General features: G+C 39.7%; 3 protein-coding genes across 7 annotated transcripts in view; 1 reads left to right on the plus strand and 2 right to left on the minus strand.

Annotated features, from left to right (window-relative positions):
* The window catches only part of otogl (otogelin-like), a 34,111-nt gene extending 33,659 nt beyond the window's left edge, over positions 1-452 (minus strand). The window contains exon 1 of the mRNA XM_088297436.1: positions 129-452. Coding sequence (XP_088153562.1) covers positions 129-204 — 76 coding nt within the window. The 5' untranslated portion in view covers positions 205-452. The remainder of the gene's footprint in view (positions 1-128) is intronic.
* bbs10 (Bardet-Biedl syndrome 10) lies at positions 144-14,191 on the plus strand. 4 transcript variants are annotated; one of them, XM_088297429.1, is made up of 11 exons: positions 144-372; positions 1,146-1,271; positions 3,070-3,175; positions 3,584-3,718; positions 4,073-4,161; positions 7,027-7,123; positions 7,947-8,010; positions 9,450-9,506; positions 10,838-11,038; positions 11,927-12,952; positions 13,041-14,191. In XM_088297429.1, the coding sequence occupies exons 9-11, from the start codon at positions 10,848-10,850 to the stop codon at positions 13,687-13,689; spliced, it is 1,866 nt and encodes a 621-aa protein (XP_088153555.1). In that variant the 5' UTR covers positions 144-372; positions 1,146-1,271; positions 3,070-3,175; positions 3,584-3,718; positions 4,073-4,161; positions 7,027-7,123; positions 7,947-8,010; positions 9,450-9,506; positions 10,838-10,847; the 3' UTR covers positions 13,690-14,191. The 4 variants fall into 4 exon arrangements, with proteins under 4 accessions (XP_088153555.1, XP_088153556.1, XP_088153557.1 ...); XM_088297430.1 differs by lacking the exons at positions 144-372; positions 1,146-1,271; positions 3,070-3,175; ... (1 more) ...; positions 4,073-4,161; positions 7,027-7,123 and having other exon boundaries at positions 7,981-8,010; positions 9,450-9,507; positions 10,890-11,038; XM_088297431.1 differs by lacking the exons at positions 144-372; positions 1,146-1,271; positions 3,070-3,175; ... (2 more) ...; positions 7,027-7,123; positions 7,947-8,010 and having other exon boundaries at positions 9,450-9,507; positions 10,822-11,038; positions 13,041-13,135; positions 13,223-14,191.
* On the minus strand, positions 593-8,003 carry LOC148335205 (synaptotagmin-1-like). Of its 2 annotated transcripts, none has more exons than XM_088297433.1 (9): positions 7,874-8,003; positions 5,636-5,800; positions 5,177-5,346; positions 4,235-4,348; positions 3,989-4,135; positions 3,560-3,727; positions 3,039-3,156; positions 2,742-2,875; positions 593-1,791 (listed from the first exon to the last, which is right to left on the minus strand). In XM_088297433.1, the coding sequence occupies exons 2-9, from the start codon at positions 5,766-5,768 to the stop codon at positions 1,588-1,590; spliced, it is 1,188 nt and encodes a 395-aa protein (XP_088153559.1). In that variant the 5' UTR covers positions 5,769-5,800; positions 7,874-8,003; the 3' UTR covers positions 593-1,587. The 2 variants fall into 2 exon arrangements, with proteins under 2 accessions (XP_088153559.1, XP_088153558.1); XM_088297432.1 differs by having other exon boundaries at positions 3,989-4,156.
* Positions 14,192-14,495: the final 304 nt, after the last annotated feature.

Consider the following 14,495-nt stretch of genomic DNA (forward strand, 5'->3'; position numbering starts at 1 on the left):
TCAAATGAAAAACAGCAAGGAGCCTGAGCGTGTACGACGTAAATAATGGAAACCCATATTTAAACTAAAAAAAAGAAAGAAAAAAAACAGGTTTTGAAAGTCTATGACAAAGAGCTCCTCTCACTTACCGTCCACAAGGAGGAGGAGGAGGTGCGAAAAAGTCAACATAACAGCAATCCGTCTCACAGTCCGCTTGAGGTCCATCTCAGAATCAGGTGCATATCACCGATCTCGGGAGGATATTTGGATCACGGTGCCCCCCAAACTCCCTCTTAAAAAAAGATAATCTAGCGGATCGCAAGGCAGTCTACCGCAAGTAGGAGGGGAAGCTGTGGCTGCCTACCTGGTGACGACACGCAACCCACTCAACAGGTGACGACGAGTCCAAATAAGTTAACATGTTCAGGTTCTTCCTCATCAGCGGGTCGAACCGACTTAAGGTTTAATGTTAAATTTAAAAAAAAAAAAAAAAAAAACGATGCGTTGACGAGAACTGCAGGACAGGAAGACTAAACACCGCCGCCATTTTTGTACTCAACTTAATAATAAAAGTGAATTGATTACGATCCGTTTCTCAACTTTATTGCATTCAAACTAATGTGATGCATATTTACAAAATGGAAATTGGATATAATACCTTCTGTGTGCATATTCAACAGCTAATCAAGGAAAATTGCCATTCCCCTGTTATGTCATAATCATCTCCAGGAGCAGATGTAATGTGTGTGTTGAGCAGATGGAGAGGGAGAGAGAAAGAAAACACACACACAAAGGTTTTCATCTTGTTTAGATTTGTACATAGTTTATGTTTTGGGTTTTTAAAGGCAAACATGTAAAAAGTAAGTGGATGATAAAATTGAAAGTGATGAGTAGATATTTTAAAAAGCTTTGATGTGGGTAAGGAATCTGATACAATAGAACCAAATATCCCAAATTTCCTGGAAATATTTACCTCAAAGGCAGGAGTGGGTAAATTACGGCCCAGGGGCCACATGCGGCCCGTTAAACGTTTTGATCCATTCTGGCAAACTTGAAAAAAATTAAATGAATAAACCTTGTTAATGTTTTATTTTCTAAATACTGTGTTCTTTCAAAGACATATATATTGTTATAATGCTTTTGTTTTGTTTTTTTTCTCTGATGAGGTGAGGTTACCAAAACACTCCATTCATCTGCTCCTGGTCCGACGTGTCTGTTTAGTATGATGCGGCATCAATTAATTGACATTACAAGAGTGGAAGGTACACTTCGGGCATATCTACAGTGAAAAGGTGAGTAGTTTTAGTTTTAGATATTTTACTACATGCTCATCAACTTCTTTAAAAATCTAAGAATGTCAAATTTAATATTTAATTCAAAATGTTTCTGGCACATTTAATACACGTTCTACAATTTGAGACAGTCGATTGTCCATTTCCAGCATCCTTAATGGATTGCGTTTAATATTTTAGATTCCACTGCAGTTATACCTGTTGCTATGCAACACACTTATCTACATAATTAATTAATGCCTGTGTTTGATAAATAGAGTGGAGAAAGGAGGAAATAACATCAGGAGTCTTTTCGTCCATTGTGCCCCTCAGATGTTCATTTCTTAGAAATCAGCGCATTAATGTCATCCTCCGGTTGAAGACTGTGCCACTGCGCGATCGGCCGCCTCGGGTTGGCAAGCATGTCAGACCAATGATGTTGCTCGGTTCCGGTGACGCTCGCGCCCAGCAGTACTTTCCCGATGGCGTCATTTTTTCCAATCTTGTCATAGTCCAACACGGTCACTGCTACCTGCACTTTCTGGAAATTTGGATTAATACACAAACATGAGAAATGAATGCATTTGTAATTTTTAATGAGTCACATGATTAACACATTTTTCCTTTGCAAAGATAATTACTGTTGCAAGCTGTGATGAGGGTGCCCGCATACCGCATACTTCTTTCAAACAGGACCCATATGAGCAAAAGTATCAGTTTTGGAATTTGACCCATAGTGGACCTCCTGTGCAGTTTCGGGGTCAGTGAGACTTATTCATGCATACATGGAATTTATTGTAGAATATTGAAACTGGTGTCATGTGCTTTTTTTTTTGTTTAACTTTATAGGGATGACTACTATGTGAATTTTGTGGTGGTGGTCGTGCGGGGCGGTGCATCGCCAGGATGCATGAGATTAACTCTGTTAACAGAATATTCAGGGCCCAATCACCATCTGGCAAATGAGGGACCTTTTCGGGTGGCATCAACATTTCTAAAAACTCTGAAAAACATTTTTTACAGGCCTATATTATGGTGTTTGCATTTTAGGGGTCCTCCACGAGACAGCATGCACATAATGTCAAGTACCCATGACCAAGTCGGTCATTTTTGGTTAGAAGAAGCCATTTGGGACGAAGTCCAAGGCAACTCTTACAAGGGAATTTGTCCAAATAACCCACAAGTAGAATCAAGTCCTTAAATGGATGGGCGGGACTAAATTGAAAGTCTTTTTTGGTTTATGCCATTTAATGTTTGATGAATGGCCATAGAAAAGGTGGTGCTCATGACTGATCGACCCGGTTGTGACATAAGGAGCTAAAAGGGGATAAGATATTTTTAAGGGTTTATAGTCAAGAAGATGCTGCTGCTTGCAGCTTTGATTGTTGCGAGTGTAGAACTGCATTGCAACATTCTGGGAGGGGTTTCTCAATATTGGCATATTGTGTCTATTGCAACGGAAAGTAATCCAGTAGGTGTGCCTGTGTGTACCTCTATCTGTTCACACGACACTTCAAAGCTGAACGACTCATTATAGTAAGGGTTCAAAGTGTTCTTCTTAATGGTGGTTTTCTTTTTCTTGAGTCTTTTCCCATTCAGCATCAAGTGGATCTTCACATAAGGGTCTGATGGGAAGATTGAGAACATTCAGTGGCGCAGTTCATGAAGCAGTGTGCATCAATAGCGTTTGCTCCTTCACTCAAGTACTAAAAAGTCTCACTTGGAAGTGTTTCACTTAAAAACTGACATCTCTCGAGATTAGCAAACATGCCTAGTTGTTTGACTCACCTGATAATCCACCCACATCCATTTTCTTCAGGTTTTTGGCCTCCAGAATCACGACAGTCAGCTTCCCAGCTGTCGGAACATACCTCAAGGACAAACAAATGTCTCCGAGCCGCTCACTCTGACACACAGAAAGAGAGGTACTTGTATTGCAAAAGATGTATACCTTGACACGTACAGTACACAATCAAATAAGACCTAATACAAGAAAAATGGAAATGATCCCCAAAGAGAGGGCATCCTTGACTTCAACTCTCGAGGAGCAGACAAAGCTCGGTCGTAGAGCCTCAAGCAGGAATAAATTTATATAATCTGTGTGTGTAGCAATCTGTATTTTTTAAATTACTCTTCTCCAAGCAATACTGTGATAATAATAATAATAATTGTGATAATTTTGACTTGCTAATGAATAAATAAAATGAGCTTGTTTTGTTACGTCACTAATTAAATCTGAGTGTTATTTTTATTTAACCCTACACACAACAAAGTCTAAAAATCTATGTGGTATCCATAAACACACCCACCTCCTCTTTTTCCGCCTTTTGCAGATCACGCCACTCCTGCAATGACTGGCTGAAGTCCACGCTGCTCATCGGGATCTTCACCACCCCGATGGCATCGTGCTTGGAGAAGCGGTCAAAGTCGTACACCGTCATCACAAGCGTCTTGCCACCCAGCTCCGTGTACGGTACCTGGATGGCATCACAAGTTTTTACGTTAGACCATTTTTGGTTTGCCTCAACAACGGGAACATGGGACAAATCCTTTTACATACAGTACTACTAAAAATTCAAAAATCCTAATTATTGTAATACAATTTCCATTAGTGCGGAAAAATATTACACATCTGAATCTGATGATGATCAGCATCCTGGAGCATATATTTTTTTTCACCTGTAATAATTTCCAAGGTAAATGTAATCATTAGAAAAAAATTGAAAAGAAATAATGACCTTAAATGTGAACGTCTCATTGAAGTTGGGTTCCAGAGTCTTTCTGTGAACTTTGGTTTCAAACTTTTTCTTTTTGTCTGGCAGCAGATAGACTTTAACGTATGGGTCCGAGCTTCCGCCCACATCCATGGCAGGAAGTCCAGCGGCCTGCAAGATTCCCACTATGAGCTAGTGTGAGAGCAAAGAACATTTAAACATTAAAAGTTTTCATGTCAGATGACATTTAGGATTTGGTCGACAGCTCGCCATATTATCGGTGAAGTTGTAGTCCAATGTGAAATGTAGTCTGCCCAACTTTTCATCCTCCTTTGGCTGGATGTCTGCCAACTCAGTTTCCATCTTGCTTTCGACTTTTAGTGGCTGTACACACAACAAACATGCCAGTTTGTCATTTGCACACAACTCTCATGAACTGGGAAAAAGTTTGGGATAAAGCGGCTTCTACTCACATCAATTTTATCCTTTTTATTAGAATTGCCGTTTATTATTATTATGCTCACAAATTAATCACCTTTTGTTGGACCTCACAAAAGCTTTTTGCAAGCACGTGTATCCTGGTAAAAGTGCGAGTACCGGCACATAAAACTGGAAAGTTCACCAGTTTCACAATCAAAATAAAATTCCAGGGTTCGTGTTTTGACGAAGTCATACGAGGGAATCCACCCGAATGAGTCCCAATTGGAAGCAGTTACCCTAAACAAACGGGCTGTGATATCTTGCAAAGCTTTTTGACATCTACCACATCAATCTGTTAACAGCATGGTGTCAGTTTAGATCATTTATACAAATTTCCATGGAAAAGTCATTTTTTTAATATGCTATATCCCCTCACCCACTTTCCTTTCATTAGTGGTAAATTCAAGACCCGGTTGTGATTTAATCTGAAGGGGGAAAATCAATTATCCAATATTTGTGGTGTTGTGGTGTTTTTTGTTGTTAATTTTTTTTAAATAATTAAACAATCAGATGGTCACAAGGACCCATGAACATTATTGGTGTACCAAAGAAACAAAATACAGAAACATAATGAATCATGGCTGCTATAAGGTGTTATGTATTTGCACGTCCGGACTGCAGCGAAAACCTAAATGAGTGATGTGCAATGCATCCCTTTATGTGAGCATAAAGTAACAAATGCCGATGTCAGCACCTTGATAAATTAAAAACTCAAGGCTACAGGGAGTGTACCTCCTTGGAACGGTATTCATTTTCCGTGTCAGAATCTCCACCCTTGGCCTTCTCTTTTCCCTTTTTCTTGTCCTTGTCCTTTTTCAGACATTTCTTCCACGCGCACACGCCAAAGGAGAGCAGCACACACAAACTCACAATACAGAAGGCCGCCACGACCCACGATGATGCTGCAAAAGAATATACACACTCAAAAACACAATCACATTTAATCTGAATTTTCACTTCACCTGTGAGAAGCTAGCAGATCAATCAGTGAATATATTCATTAATGGGGCTAGCCAGCCAATACATCTCTGATAGCATCAATCAAAAGTGAGCATTTATTATCTTTGTAAACACAAAGTTGATACAACTCTTGTATTCATCGGTAGAATCATAAGAATGAGAGTGAGGCTCGACCTAATTGAGTATTTCTAAGCGACTGAAAGTGTTTTTTATTGGCTCGACAGGACTCACAGTGGATTTGGTGAGGCTCACTCATGAACTTGTCAGGACTTTGTCCGGCAGGGTGTGTTTGGTTTTCTGTAGCGTTGGGCCATTGGGTGGCTCTTGTCGGAATGATCGGAACAACTTGGTGCGTTCCTGTCATGTTGTTTGCCTGATAGGGCTGAGAATTACATCCTTGAAGAAAAGAGGGACAAGAGAACAATAACACTCAGTGGAGCAAGGACTTCCATCAAGGATATCCAAATTATTCATTCATATACAGTACTCACCTCCTACATGTGGACAAATTTGTCAAATACGTTGAATAAATGGAACGTATTAGGATAAACTTTTTTTTCACATGCTGGGTTGGTAGGAGCCGCTCACCTTGTCGCAACCCCCGGATGTCGAAACCGGGTCGTCATTGTAAAGTGAGCTGGGGTAGAGTAAGCAGAGGCTAATTTCCCTAACACAGGACACCCCATCAATATTGTGGGGGTTCAGTGAAGCTTAAAAAAAAAGTTGAATAATGTGCTTGACTGCCTTTCTTATCAAATTGTGACTTATAACAAATTATAATGATTAAGTTGTCCTGCATAGCTAGAGGATGACAGTTGTTAAAGACTGTAAATTGATTTGTTTCTAAATACATTAAATATATTAAAGATAAGTGCTGAGAACATGAGCAAAGACCATGAGCAATGTAGTCCTGAAGTGTTGATATAGCGTTGTGTACTTTTTTTCTCCTATTTCAGCTAGCTAATAGCTGCCAGTGGGCCTGTGGACCAGCTCCTTGGCTTTGGGGTCGTCCAATTGGCCATGTGCCAGCCATTACAAAGAGACTTCGGGGACAGTTAATTTTTTGTTTGTTGTTGTTTATTATGTTTGATAACAACCAGAAAGCTTATAAGATAGCTAGCTAGTAAGCTAATGAGCTAACAAGCTCTAGATTGGTGTTGTCGTCCATTAGGTCGGTTTTGTAAGATGTGTGGGGGTAACAGAGACACTTCAGGGAACGTTAACTGTTGAATAAACATAGCGGCAGTCAGTTTGTGACGCACATTGACTGAAATTGTGATTGACATCCGAAAGAGGAGCTGGCTGTTTTCAGCGCATTGAGTGGACATAAATGAAACTGTGAATTAATACTGAGTTAACACTTAAATTTTGTTTGATATATATATATATATGTATATATATATATATATATATATATATTAATATATATTAATACTGAGTTAACACTTCAATTTTGTTTGATATATATATATATATATATATTTCCACACACACACACACTTGTGTATTGTATCTAACAACAAAAAAAAACAGCTCCAGCTACATCCAACTGATCAATTGACACCATAATATTCTCGTATGACCATCGGTGTCAGATGATGTTTCCTTTTTCTGCTGTTCAGGCACTAACGAGTAACGGCAGAGCAGGATGTACATTGTTCGACTGCGACTAACCAAGCTGTGACATGGAGGGCAGAGTGGAGGAGCACGCGTGAGGACGTGAGTGCACAGTGCACCAGAGGTGCCAAGGTCACTGTCGTCCCCAGCAAACAACTTTTATTCAGCCGAATTATATTTCCGATTTTTTTTCCATTTTGAGTTTAGTTTTATTAACTACTGAGCATATCCTCATTAGGGTTGCAGGTTGCTCTGTACTGGTCAGCAGATAAACAACACATTGCACATAGTGCACATAGACAAACAACAATTCACACACAAATCTATATGCACAATTTAGAATATTCATTTAAGCTAATAGGCACGTTTTGGGGATCATGGGAGTAATTAGAACTGGAGAAAACTGACATAAACACAGAGAAAATGCATAACTAAGATTTGAAAAAGAAATTCTCAACTGTGAATCAGACATTCTGACAACGAATCCAACATGCTTCCCAGTTTCTCCCTTCTATTACAAAAAATGTGGACTTAAATAATTGACAATTGTAAAGTGTTGCAAACATTATTTACATTAACCCTCACACGGTACTCATAATGTTGCAAGTATATTATGTTATAAAAACTGCGCTGACCATTAGTAAATAAATGTTTTGTTTTGTTTTTCAAACCACAAATTGTGGTAATTGAACAAAATGCCTACAAACCACCCCAAATTCCTAAAAAAAGCCCCGGTCATGCAGCATAGAGTATTTTCAGGCCATGTGTCCTAATGTTTTTAAATGCAAACTAGATTACTTGAAAGAAATTGTTTGAACGTGTTCAGCATCAAAGAGTCAAAAACAGACCTACCAATTTCCCGACTGTCCAAACAGCAACGATGTCCGGTCTCACAAGTGCTCCCTTTTCCCCCCACCACATACAGAGAGGAAAAAGAGGAGGAGAGCGGATGACAGAAGTGGACAAGACAGGCGCAGGACAAGCATGTGGTAAGGGAGAGAGTCTGTGTGACGTGACGTCCTTTGAGTTTTTGTGCAACTCAGATAGTTTTAAATGTCTTAATGAGGAAAAAGATGTGATGGTTTTCAATGTAAACTTTAGTTGTGTTGTATCTGAAAGTGTTAGAAGTCTCGTGGGAGTGTGGTTATTTTTCTCTGTCCCATCCATACTGGTCACCCTCACCGGAAAACTTCTGAATATTCATCAGTGTAGTGACAGTGCTTTTTACAAGCTTGTTAGCATACTGAAAATTCAGCAGTAGTGTGCATTAACATTCAGATTAAGCGTATGAGCATGTGTGTGTTTGTGTGTGAGCATCTCACTGTATAAGGACCCTGACATCGTCTATGTATAGACAATAGCTGCCTGATTTAGAAACTTAGGATGTGGTTTCTGCAGAAACACAGAGAGATCAGGTTCCGGATCCAGGCCCGTTTCACCTTGAAAGACCAGAATTGAGCGAGAGATGCTGTACAGAGGGTAGGCTGAGACAGAGAGAGAGGGCCAAGCGGGGAAGGTTGCACACAAAGTGGATTCAAGGATGATTTCAATCGTTTTTGACAAAGGTTGGGGTCACTGCGGCTTCATCAAACACTATGTTGTCTTTTTTGTATCTTGGGATTACACTGAAGGATTCCTTCCAAAGTTATAAGACAAACATGGCAACAATGTCAACTAGGAATAAAAACTGACGACACTGAAAATTCTTTTGTACAGTCCCATTTGTGTGCACCTGATTAATAAATATATTTAGGAGATAAACATTAGTAGTCTATTCATATGACCAAATTCCCATACATATAAACATACACCAGACTTGTTATTTAAAATGCAGAATGAACGAATAAAAATATGTATTCTTTTTAAAATATGGAATGTAAATTAACATTACTAATATAGTTATCTATTGAAATGAGGGCTTTAATTTACCGACTATTTTTTTCTAAATCTATTTTAGCTGTGGGAAATAACAGAACTAATAGATGTCCATTTAAATTGTGAAATAAATTTCACAAATAATCTATTTAATATTCTTTTTAGAAATTGCTACTGATTTAATAATAAAACAAACTGTATTTAAAGTGTGGAATATAATTTATTACTGGTAGACTAAAAACTATGTCTCTGTAAAATGTTGAATATATTTTACTGCAATTGTACCAATACAAACATATTATGTACTTGTAAAATGTGGAATGCAATTTACCGCAAAAAAAAACCCAAACAATTATTTAAAATGTTAAATGTATTTTACTAGAATTGTTCCAATTAAAAAAATATATATAACAAAAATTTGTACGTAAACTAACCTTGAAATGTCGTATGTCTGGAAGGCTTTCTATAAAACTTAATAGCTGCACTCCATACCGCCACACGCTAAGTGGCAGTAATGTCTTCTCATCGATATATGCATATTCATACCTACAAGAGAAGAAGCCCCGTCTCCTGGATACAGATGGAAGCGTCGTTGTTTGGATTCCGCAATGGTGAGTTGTTGTTCCATAATTTATTTCCTCAAAAAAATCTCGGCTGTGTGTGGCTTCTAAATAGGCAGAGAGTGTCGCTCTTTGACTCGATGGGACAGACAAAGGAACATAGTGAGATGGCGTGAATCGCCACTTGTCGTCAGATGAGCAATGAGATAGCCAGCACAGGCTAACGGCGTATACGTCGATGTCTCAAGTTTTGGTTGACTGACAGTTTTCATAATAACGATTAACTGTTAATATCACGTGCGCCTAACGTAATGTGTCTCTCAATAGTTTAGCATTACGCATGCATGAAATGTTCGTTGTGGATAACAAAAAGCTACACCATATCTTTATTAGAGGAGTCCAGATGTATGAATCTTGTCTCGTAAAACAATCGAACTTAATGGGTAGTGTTCATTTTTTCCCTTCGCAAGCATTAATTGAAATAAAAAACTTGCATCGTAATTTTAGTAGCGTTTAGAAAAGGATCTAAAAAAATGTTTGTTTGCGGTGTTATGAAGCAAGGCAAAACAAAAAGGTAATCAGTTGCATTAATCCGCTCTCGTCCTTCGAGGATTTTGTTGAATATGCATTGGATGAGTGCTGCGTGCAGTTTGGATGACCCAGTCACCAGAGAATTGCAGAGCACATGTCGACAAACAATTTTAGACACTCACATTCTCACCTTTAAACAGTTTAGAGTCAGTAGTCCAACATTGATAGTTTTTAAATGTAGGAGGTAGCTGGAGTACCTGGGGAAGACATGCATACTCCAGACTGGCAGGCCAGAGCTGAGATTCACACTCAGAACTTCGGAACTGCCTAATAACTCGTTCATAGTACTACTCTCGCATTTGCCAAAAATATTCCAACAGTCTCAGCAATATTAGAAAGAAATAATTAGAAATCCCTTTATTGTCATTGTACTCAAGTGTGCAACGAGATTAGAGGGCTCCCCTCTCCAGTGCAATACAACAATAATACAGACAAATATATAAATTAGATAAATAAGAGAGTGCAATGGAATTTAGTACTGAATAGGGTATATATGGTAATGGGTGCAGTATGCCTCAGTCGTACAGTCATCCATTCCCAACCTCGAGGTTGTGGGTTCCATCCCCGGTCATTGTGATCGTGTCGATGTATCCTTGAGCAAGATACTGCACCCTTAGTTGTTCCTGGTGGTATCTCTTAAATTTATTGATGCAACAGCAGTGTGAAGATCTTTAAGTGCTTTAATACAATACTATACAATTGAATTTAGGTGGAAAGTTGCTATGCCAGTGAAAGTCGAAGAAATAATGTGTTTATTTTGCAATTTACCTTCAGACATTCTTCTTTTCTGGTGATTTGGAATGCCACAAGTGCAGCACCTTCACCAAAAACATGTCCTACAGACCGTGCGCGCGCTGGAGGCCGTCGTTCTGCGCACTTTCGGCCCCGAGGGAGGACAAGTGCTTTTCACCCGAGACAACGGACATGTGATGTTGAGTCGCAGCGGGACGCGCATTCTAATGGCGCTACGACTTGAGCACCCGCTCGCCAGGTAAAACTCAGCTTCCCGCAATTTGACAGTTGGAAAGAAGGGAGGTAAATGCTGTTATTTAAAGCCCATTTAAAAAACTAAATACATGTATTTTAAATAATAAGGGTCTGTTGTGAAATTTAAAATATTTTTCGAACATCGACATTTCAGCAAAATTGAGTGTCAAATATTCCACTTGTCCTGCCTTATTCCTTCTCATACAGGCACCGTCCTGAGGCTGCCCCTAAAAATGAAAAATGAGTGGTCCCTCCATTTCGTATCAGTGCTGTTTATCCACCTTAGTATTATGAGCCCTTGCGCACAATATATTCTGAGTATGCCTTCAGCGGAACTGGCTTTTGCGCTAATCCACTTTCAATGAGCGTTAAGGCCATTACACACCAAGCTTGATGGTCAGCTGACGCCACCAGACGTTGCTTGGTGTGTAAAAGCTTTTAGAAATGTAAGCCATGTGGGACTACCAGCGTATAATATAACCACTGTTTAATAAAAGTTATCCCTAAAGTCTCTTTACAAGTTAACAAATCTATCAAAAATCCAAATGGAGACACTTTGGTGGATGTTATTACAAAAAGAGGATTTACTGAAATTATGTTGACTCATTAATGCACCTATATGGGCACCATGAGTTGCACTAAAATCAGCAAAACAGTACTCTGATTCTTGCCATGTTTCCTGTTACAAAGCCTTATCAGTTGTGGTCATGGCATCAGTTATCTTTTGCTTTAAGTTGTTGATGTCCTGTATCTTTGTTCTATGTGCATCTTTAAAATAAGCCCATAGACAGAATTTCAGGGAAGTCGTATCATTTATGCAGAGAATTTGGAATTTAAATTGTAAAGAAATTTTGCCGACACCCTGTATTTATTTGCCTCTCTTTCATTATAGGATGATGGTTGAGTGCGTCTGGAAGCACAGCGGGAAAACAGGAGATGGATCCAAATCATTTATCCTTCTTGTGGCATCGTTGTTACGCACCATTTACTCCGCATCCTCTAAGGAGCCAAACGTATCCCGCGTCTATAACTCAAGGGAAGCAGCCGAGTCGGCCACTGCCAGGCGCTTGGCTGACCAAATGGTGGCTTTTGCGTTGGAGAAGCTGGATGATCTGATTGCTCTTGCAGTGGCTCCTTATGGATTCCGTCTTTCAGCCGAGGATTTAACTGAAAGCGCCCAATCAGCATCCAACTCAGATGGGCTTCATGTTGAAATGTTGTTGGCCACTTTCTTTCGTACTCGTTTGGGTTGTGCCCACTGTGACTTCATGGGTGAGCTCATTTTCAAACTGCTGCATAACTGGAGCTGTAAAAATGATGAATGCTCTCGATCAGACAAGAGCAGGAGTTGTCAGAATAGTTTGGTCATAAATGGCTGTAAATCAAATTTATCTTGCTCGTCACTCCAGTTTCTAAACGACAATTTCCCTGCGCTGCATACGCCAGTGTCTGGTTTTCCTGTGAGTTGTTCACGTTTAATTGAGGGACAAGTCATCCACAGGGACTTTGCCACACATTACCATGGCAGTCATGAGAATCCCGTCAAGGCAGTGGTTTTCACCATATCCCTGCAACCCAAATGGCTAAACGCAAGTGATGTGCTGGAGATCGGGAATGGAACGCGCGGCAAGAGCGTCATGCACTTCAGCGCCTGGGCGGAAAGTTCACTGGAGCATATTTTTGCCACCCTTCACAATCTTGGAGTCTCCATCCTGCTGTCTGCCGTCAAACAGTCGGAAGCCGTTCTGACTTTGGCAACACAGAACAAGATGTGCGTTGTGGAGTGCGTCGCCGAAGATGAACTTGCGCTCTTCCTCCACCTGAGCGGGGTATTGGCTGTCTCAGACTGTCGGGAGATTCGACCAGAACATATTGCTTCTTTGGCGTTTTGTCGGCCGATACTTCTGGGAGCCCATAGGTGAGAACACATTTTATGACAACTCAATATTGATTCTCCCCTCATGTGGTTTGATGGTCACAATTCCACCTTTTCCCCCCTTCCACAGATACGTCCATGTGGCATTTCCCGATTCCAAAGGAATGCAGCCCTGTAGTATCATCATCTGCGGCTTGGGTGAAGGGCAAACGGATCAATATGCAGGTGCCATTCAGGATGTTTTCCGAATGATGCGTACAACATGGGAGCCCCTGGGTTCAACTGTTAAAGATTCGTCCTCTATTTTGCCAGGCTGCGTCATACCCGCTGGCGGAATTTTTGAGTTTCTCTTACATCACACCCTCCTGGAATATGGCCGCTCTCACGCTGTTTCGAATGACGTAGCTGCTGTTTGCCAGCTCTTGGCAGACACGTTACTGCATATTCCCCAATATATTCACTCCGACAAGCCAAGGCGTTACTTACAGATTCAATCAAGAGTCTGGAGCTTTTATCGGAATCCTTTCCAAGATGACGGATTGTTATGCGAGCCAGAGATTAGCCGAGCAAATCATGGTGAGAAAGGTTCTCAAGGAGACACTAAACCAAGTATGGATCGTTCATCAGGACTTGAGTCTGTTTCATGTAAATACCATCTCATTTTGGCTGTGCTGCAGTGTGTCAAAAGCCTACTTCGGGTTGACACTGTGCTCCACATATCCACTGCATTGCACTCCAAATCACCCAAATCCAATCATTCCTCAGAGGATGAAGACTGAGGTTTTTGATATGTGAAAGTTAAAATCATGTTTTTTGCAGCCGTATGCACTTTAACATTTTTACTAGAATGTCTTCTGTTTTTTTAAAGCAATTCTTTTTTAATGCATTTATGTGTAATCCTTCTGAGGGAAAAAAATTGAATTCTACCAATCTTATAGTTTCCGCCACAAATAAATATTTAGACCTAATTGAATCATCGTATTTATACATATTTTATAAAAAATAGAGTAGCCACAAAATATGACCATTTCCAATGGCAGCTTTACATAAATCATTCTCTGGGTTGCTGTCAAGTATCTACCCTACATGTGGTGTTAATCGTAATTGATAGGAAGGTCATTACAGCACGTACATAAGTTTCAAGAAATCTATTTGCGCTGTGGATATTCATTCATGCGGATGATTGTTATTAATTATGGAACGGCTTTTATTTGAGTGAGGATACAATTTGGAGAATTATGGTCACCAGCTGGAATTAAAATTTTTGGGCAAACAATTTAATATGATTGTCAGTGTTATTTTTTTTAGGTATGTTAAAATAAACACAAACGTCAAGAGCTTGTAAACTTCCAGATTTGTAAGCAGTTTTTCAGATCAAATCTTACACTAGTCCTCTATGATAGATGCTATGCCTCTCGCTTGAGTGTTTATCATGATCTCTCACAATGACTTTATTTTCAGCACTTTTTTCTTTGCTCATTTTTCCTTGCACTTTTCCCCTGGCCACCACAAAGGCAATAAGAACAACACATACTCGTAAATTGACACACATTCCTTTATATAATCAGTGTTATCTTTAGCAGGG

The sequence above is a fragment of the Idiotropiscis lumnitzeri genome, chromosome 6 (assembly GCF_059441095.1).
Source record: "Idiotropiscis lumnitzeri isolate Australia: NSW breed Sydney's pygmy pipehorse chromosome 6, RoL_Ilum_1.0, whole genome shotgun sequence".
Taxonomy (NCBI): domain Eukaryota; kingdom Metazoa; phylum Chordata; class Actinopteri; order Syngnathiformes; family Syngnathidae; genus Idiotropiscis; species Idiotropiscis lumnitzeri.

What these genes read in the sequence shown, in the direction of transcription:
- LOC148335205 (XM_088297432.1), bottom strand. Translation starts at nt 5,768, where the DNA reads ATGACAGGAACGCACCAAGTTGTTCCGATCATTCCGACAAGAGCCACC. An exon ending in GGATGTGGGTGGATTATCAG is followed by an intron (nt 2,876 to 3,038) that starts GTGAGTCAAACA and finishes TCTTCCCATCAG; the next exon opens with ACCCTTATGTGAAGATCCAC. An exon ending in TGTCGTGTGAACAGATAGAG is followed by an intron (nt 1,792 to 2,741) that starts GTACACACAGGC and finishes CCAAATTTCCAG; the next exon opens with AAAGTGCAGGTAGCAGTGAC.
- bbs10 (XM_088297429.1), top strand. Translation starts at nt 10,848, where the DNA reads ATGCCACAAGTGCAGCACCTTCACCAAAAACATGTCCTACAGACCGTG. An exon ending in CTTGAGCACCCGCTCGCCAG is followed by an intron (nt 11,039 to 11,926) that starts GTAAAACTCAGC and finishes CTTTCATTATAG; the next exon opens with GATGATGGTTGAGTGCGTCT. An exon ending in ATACTTCTGGGAGCCCATAG is followed by an intron (nt 12,953 to 13,040) that starts GTGAGAACACAT and finishes CCCCTTCCACAG; the next exon opens with ATACGTCCATGTGGCATTTC.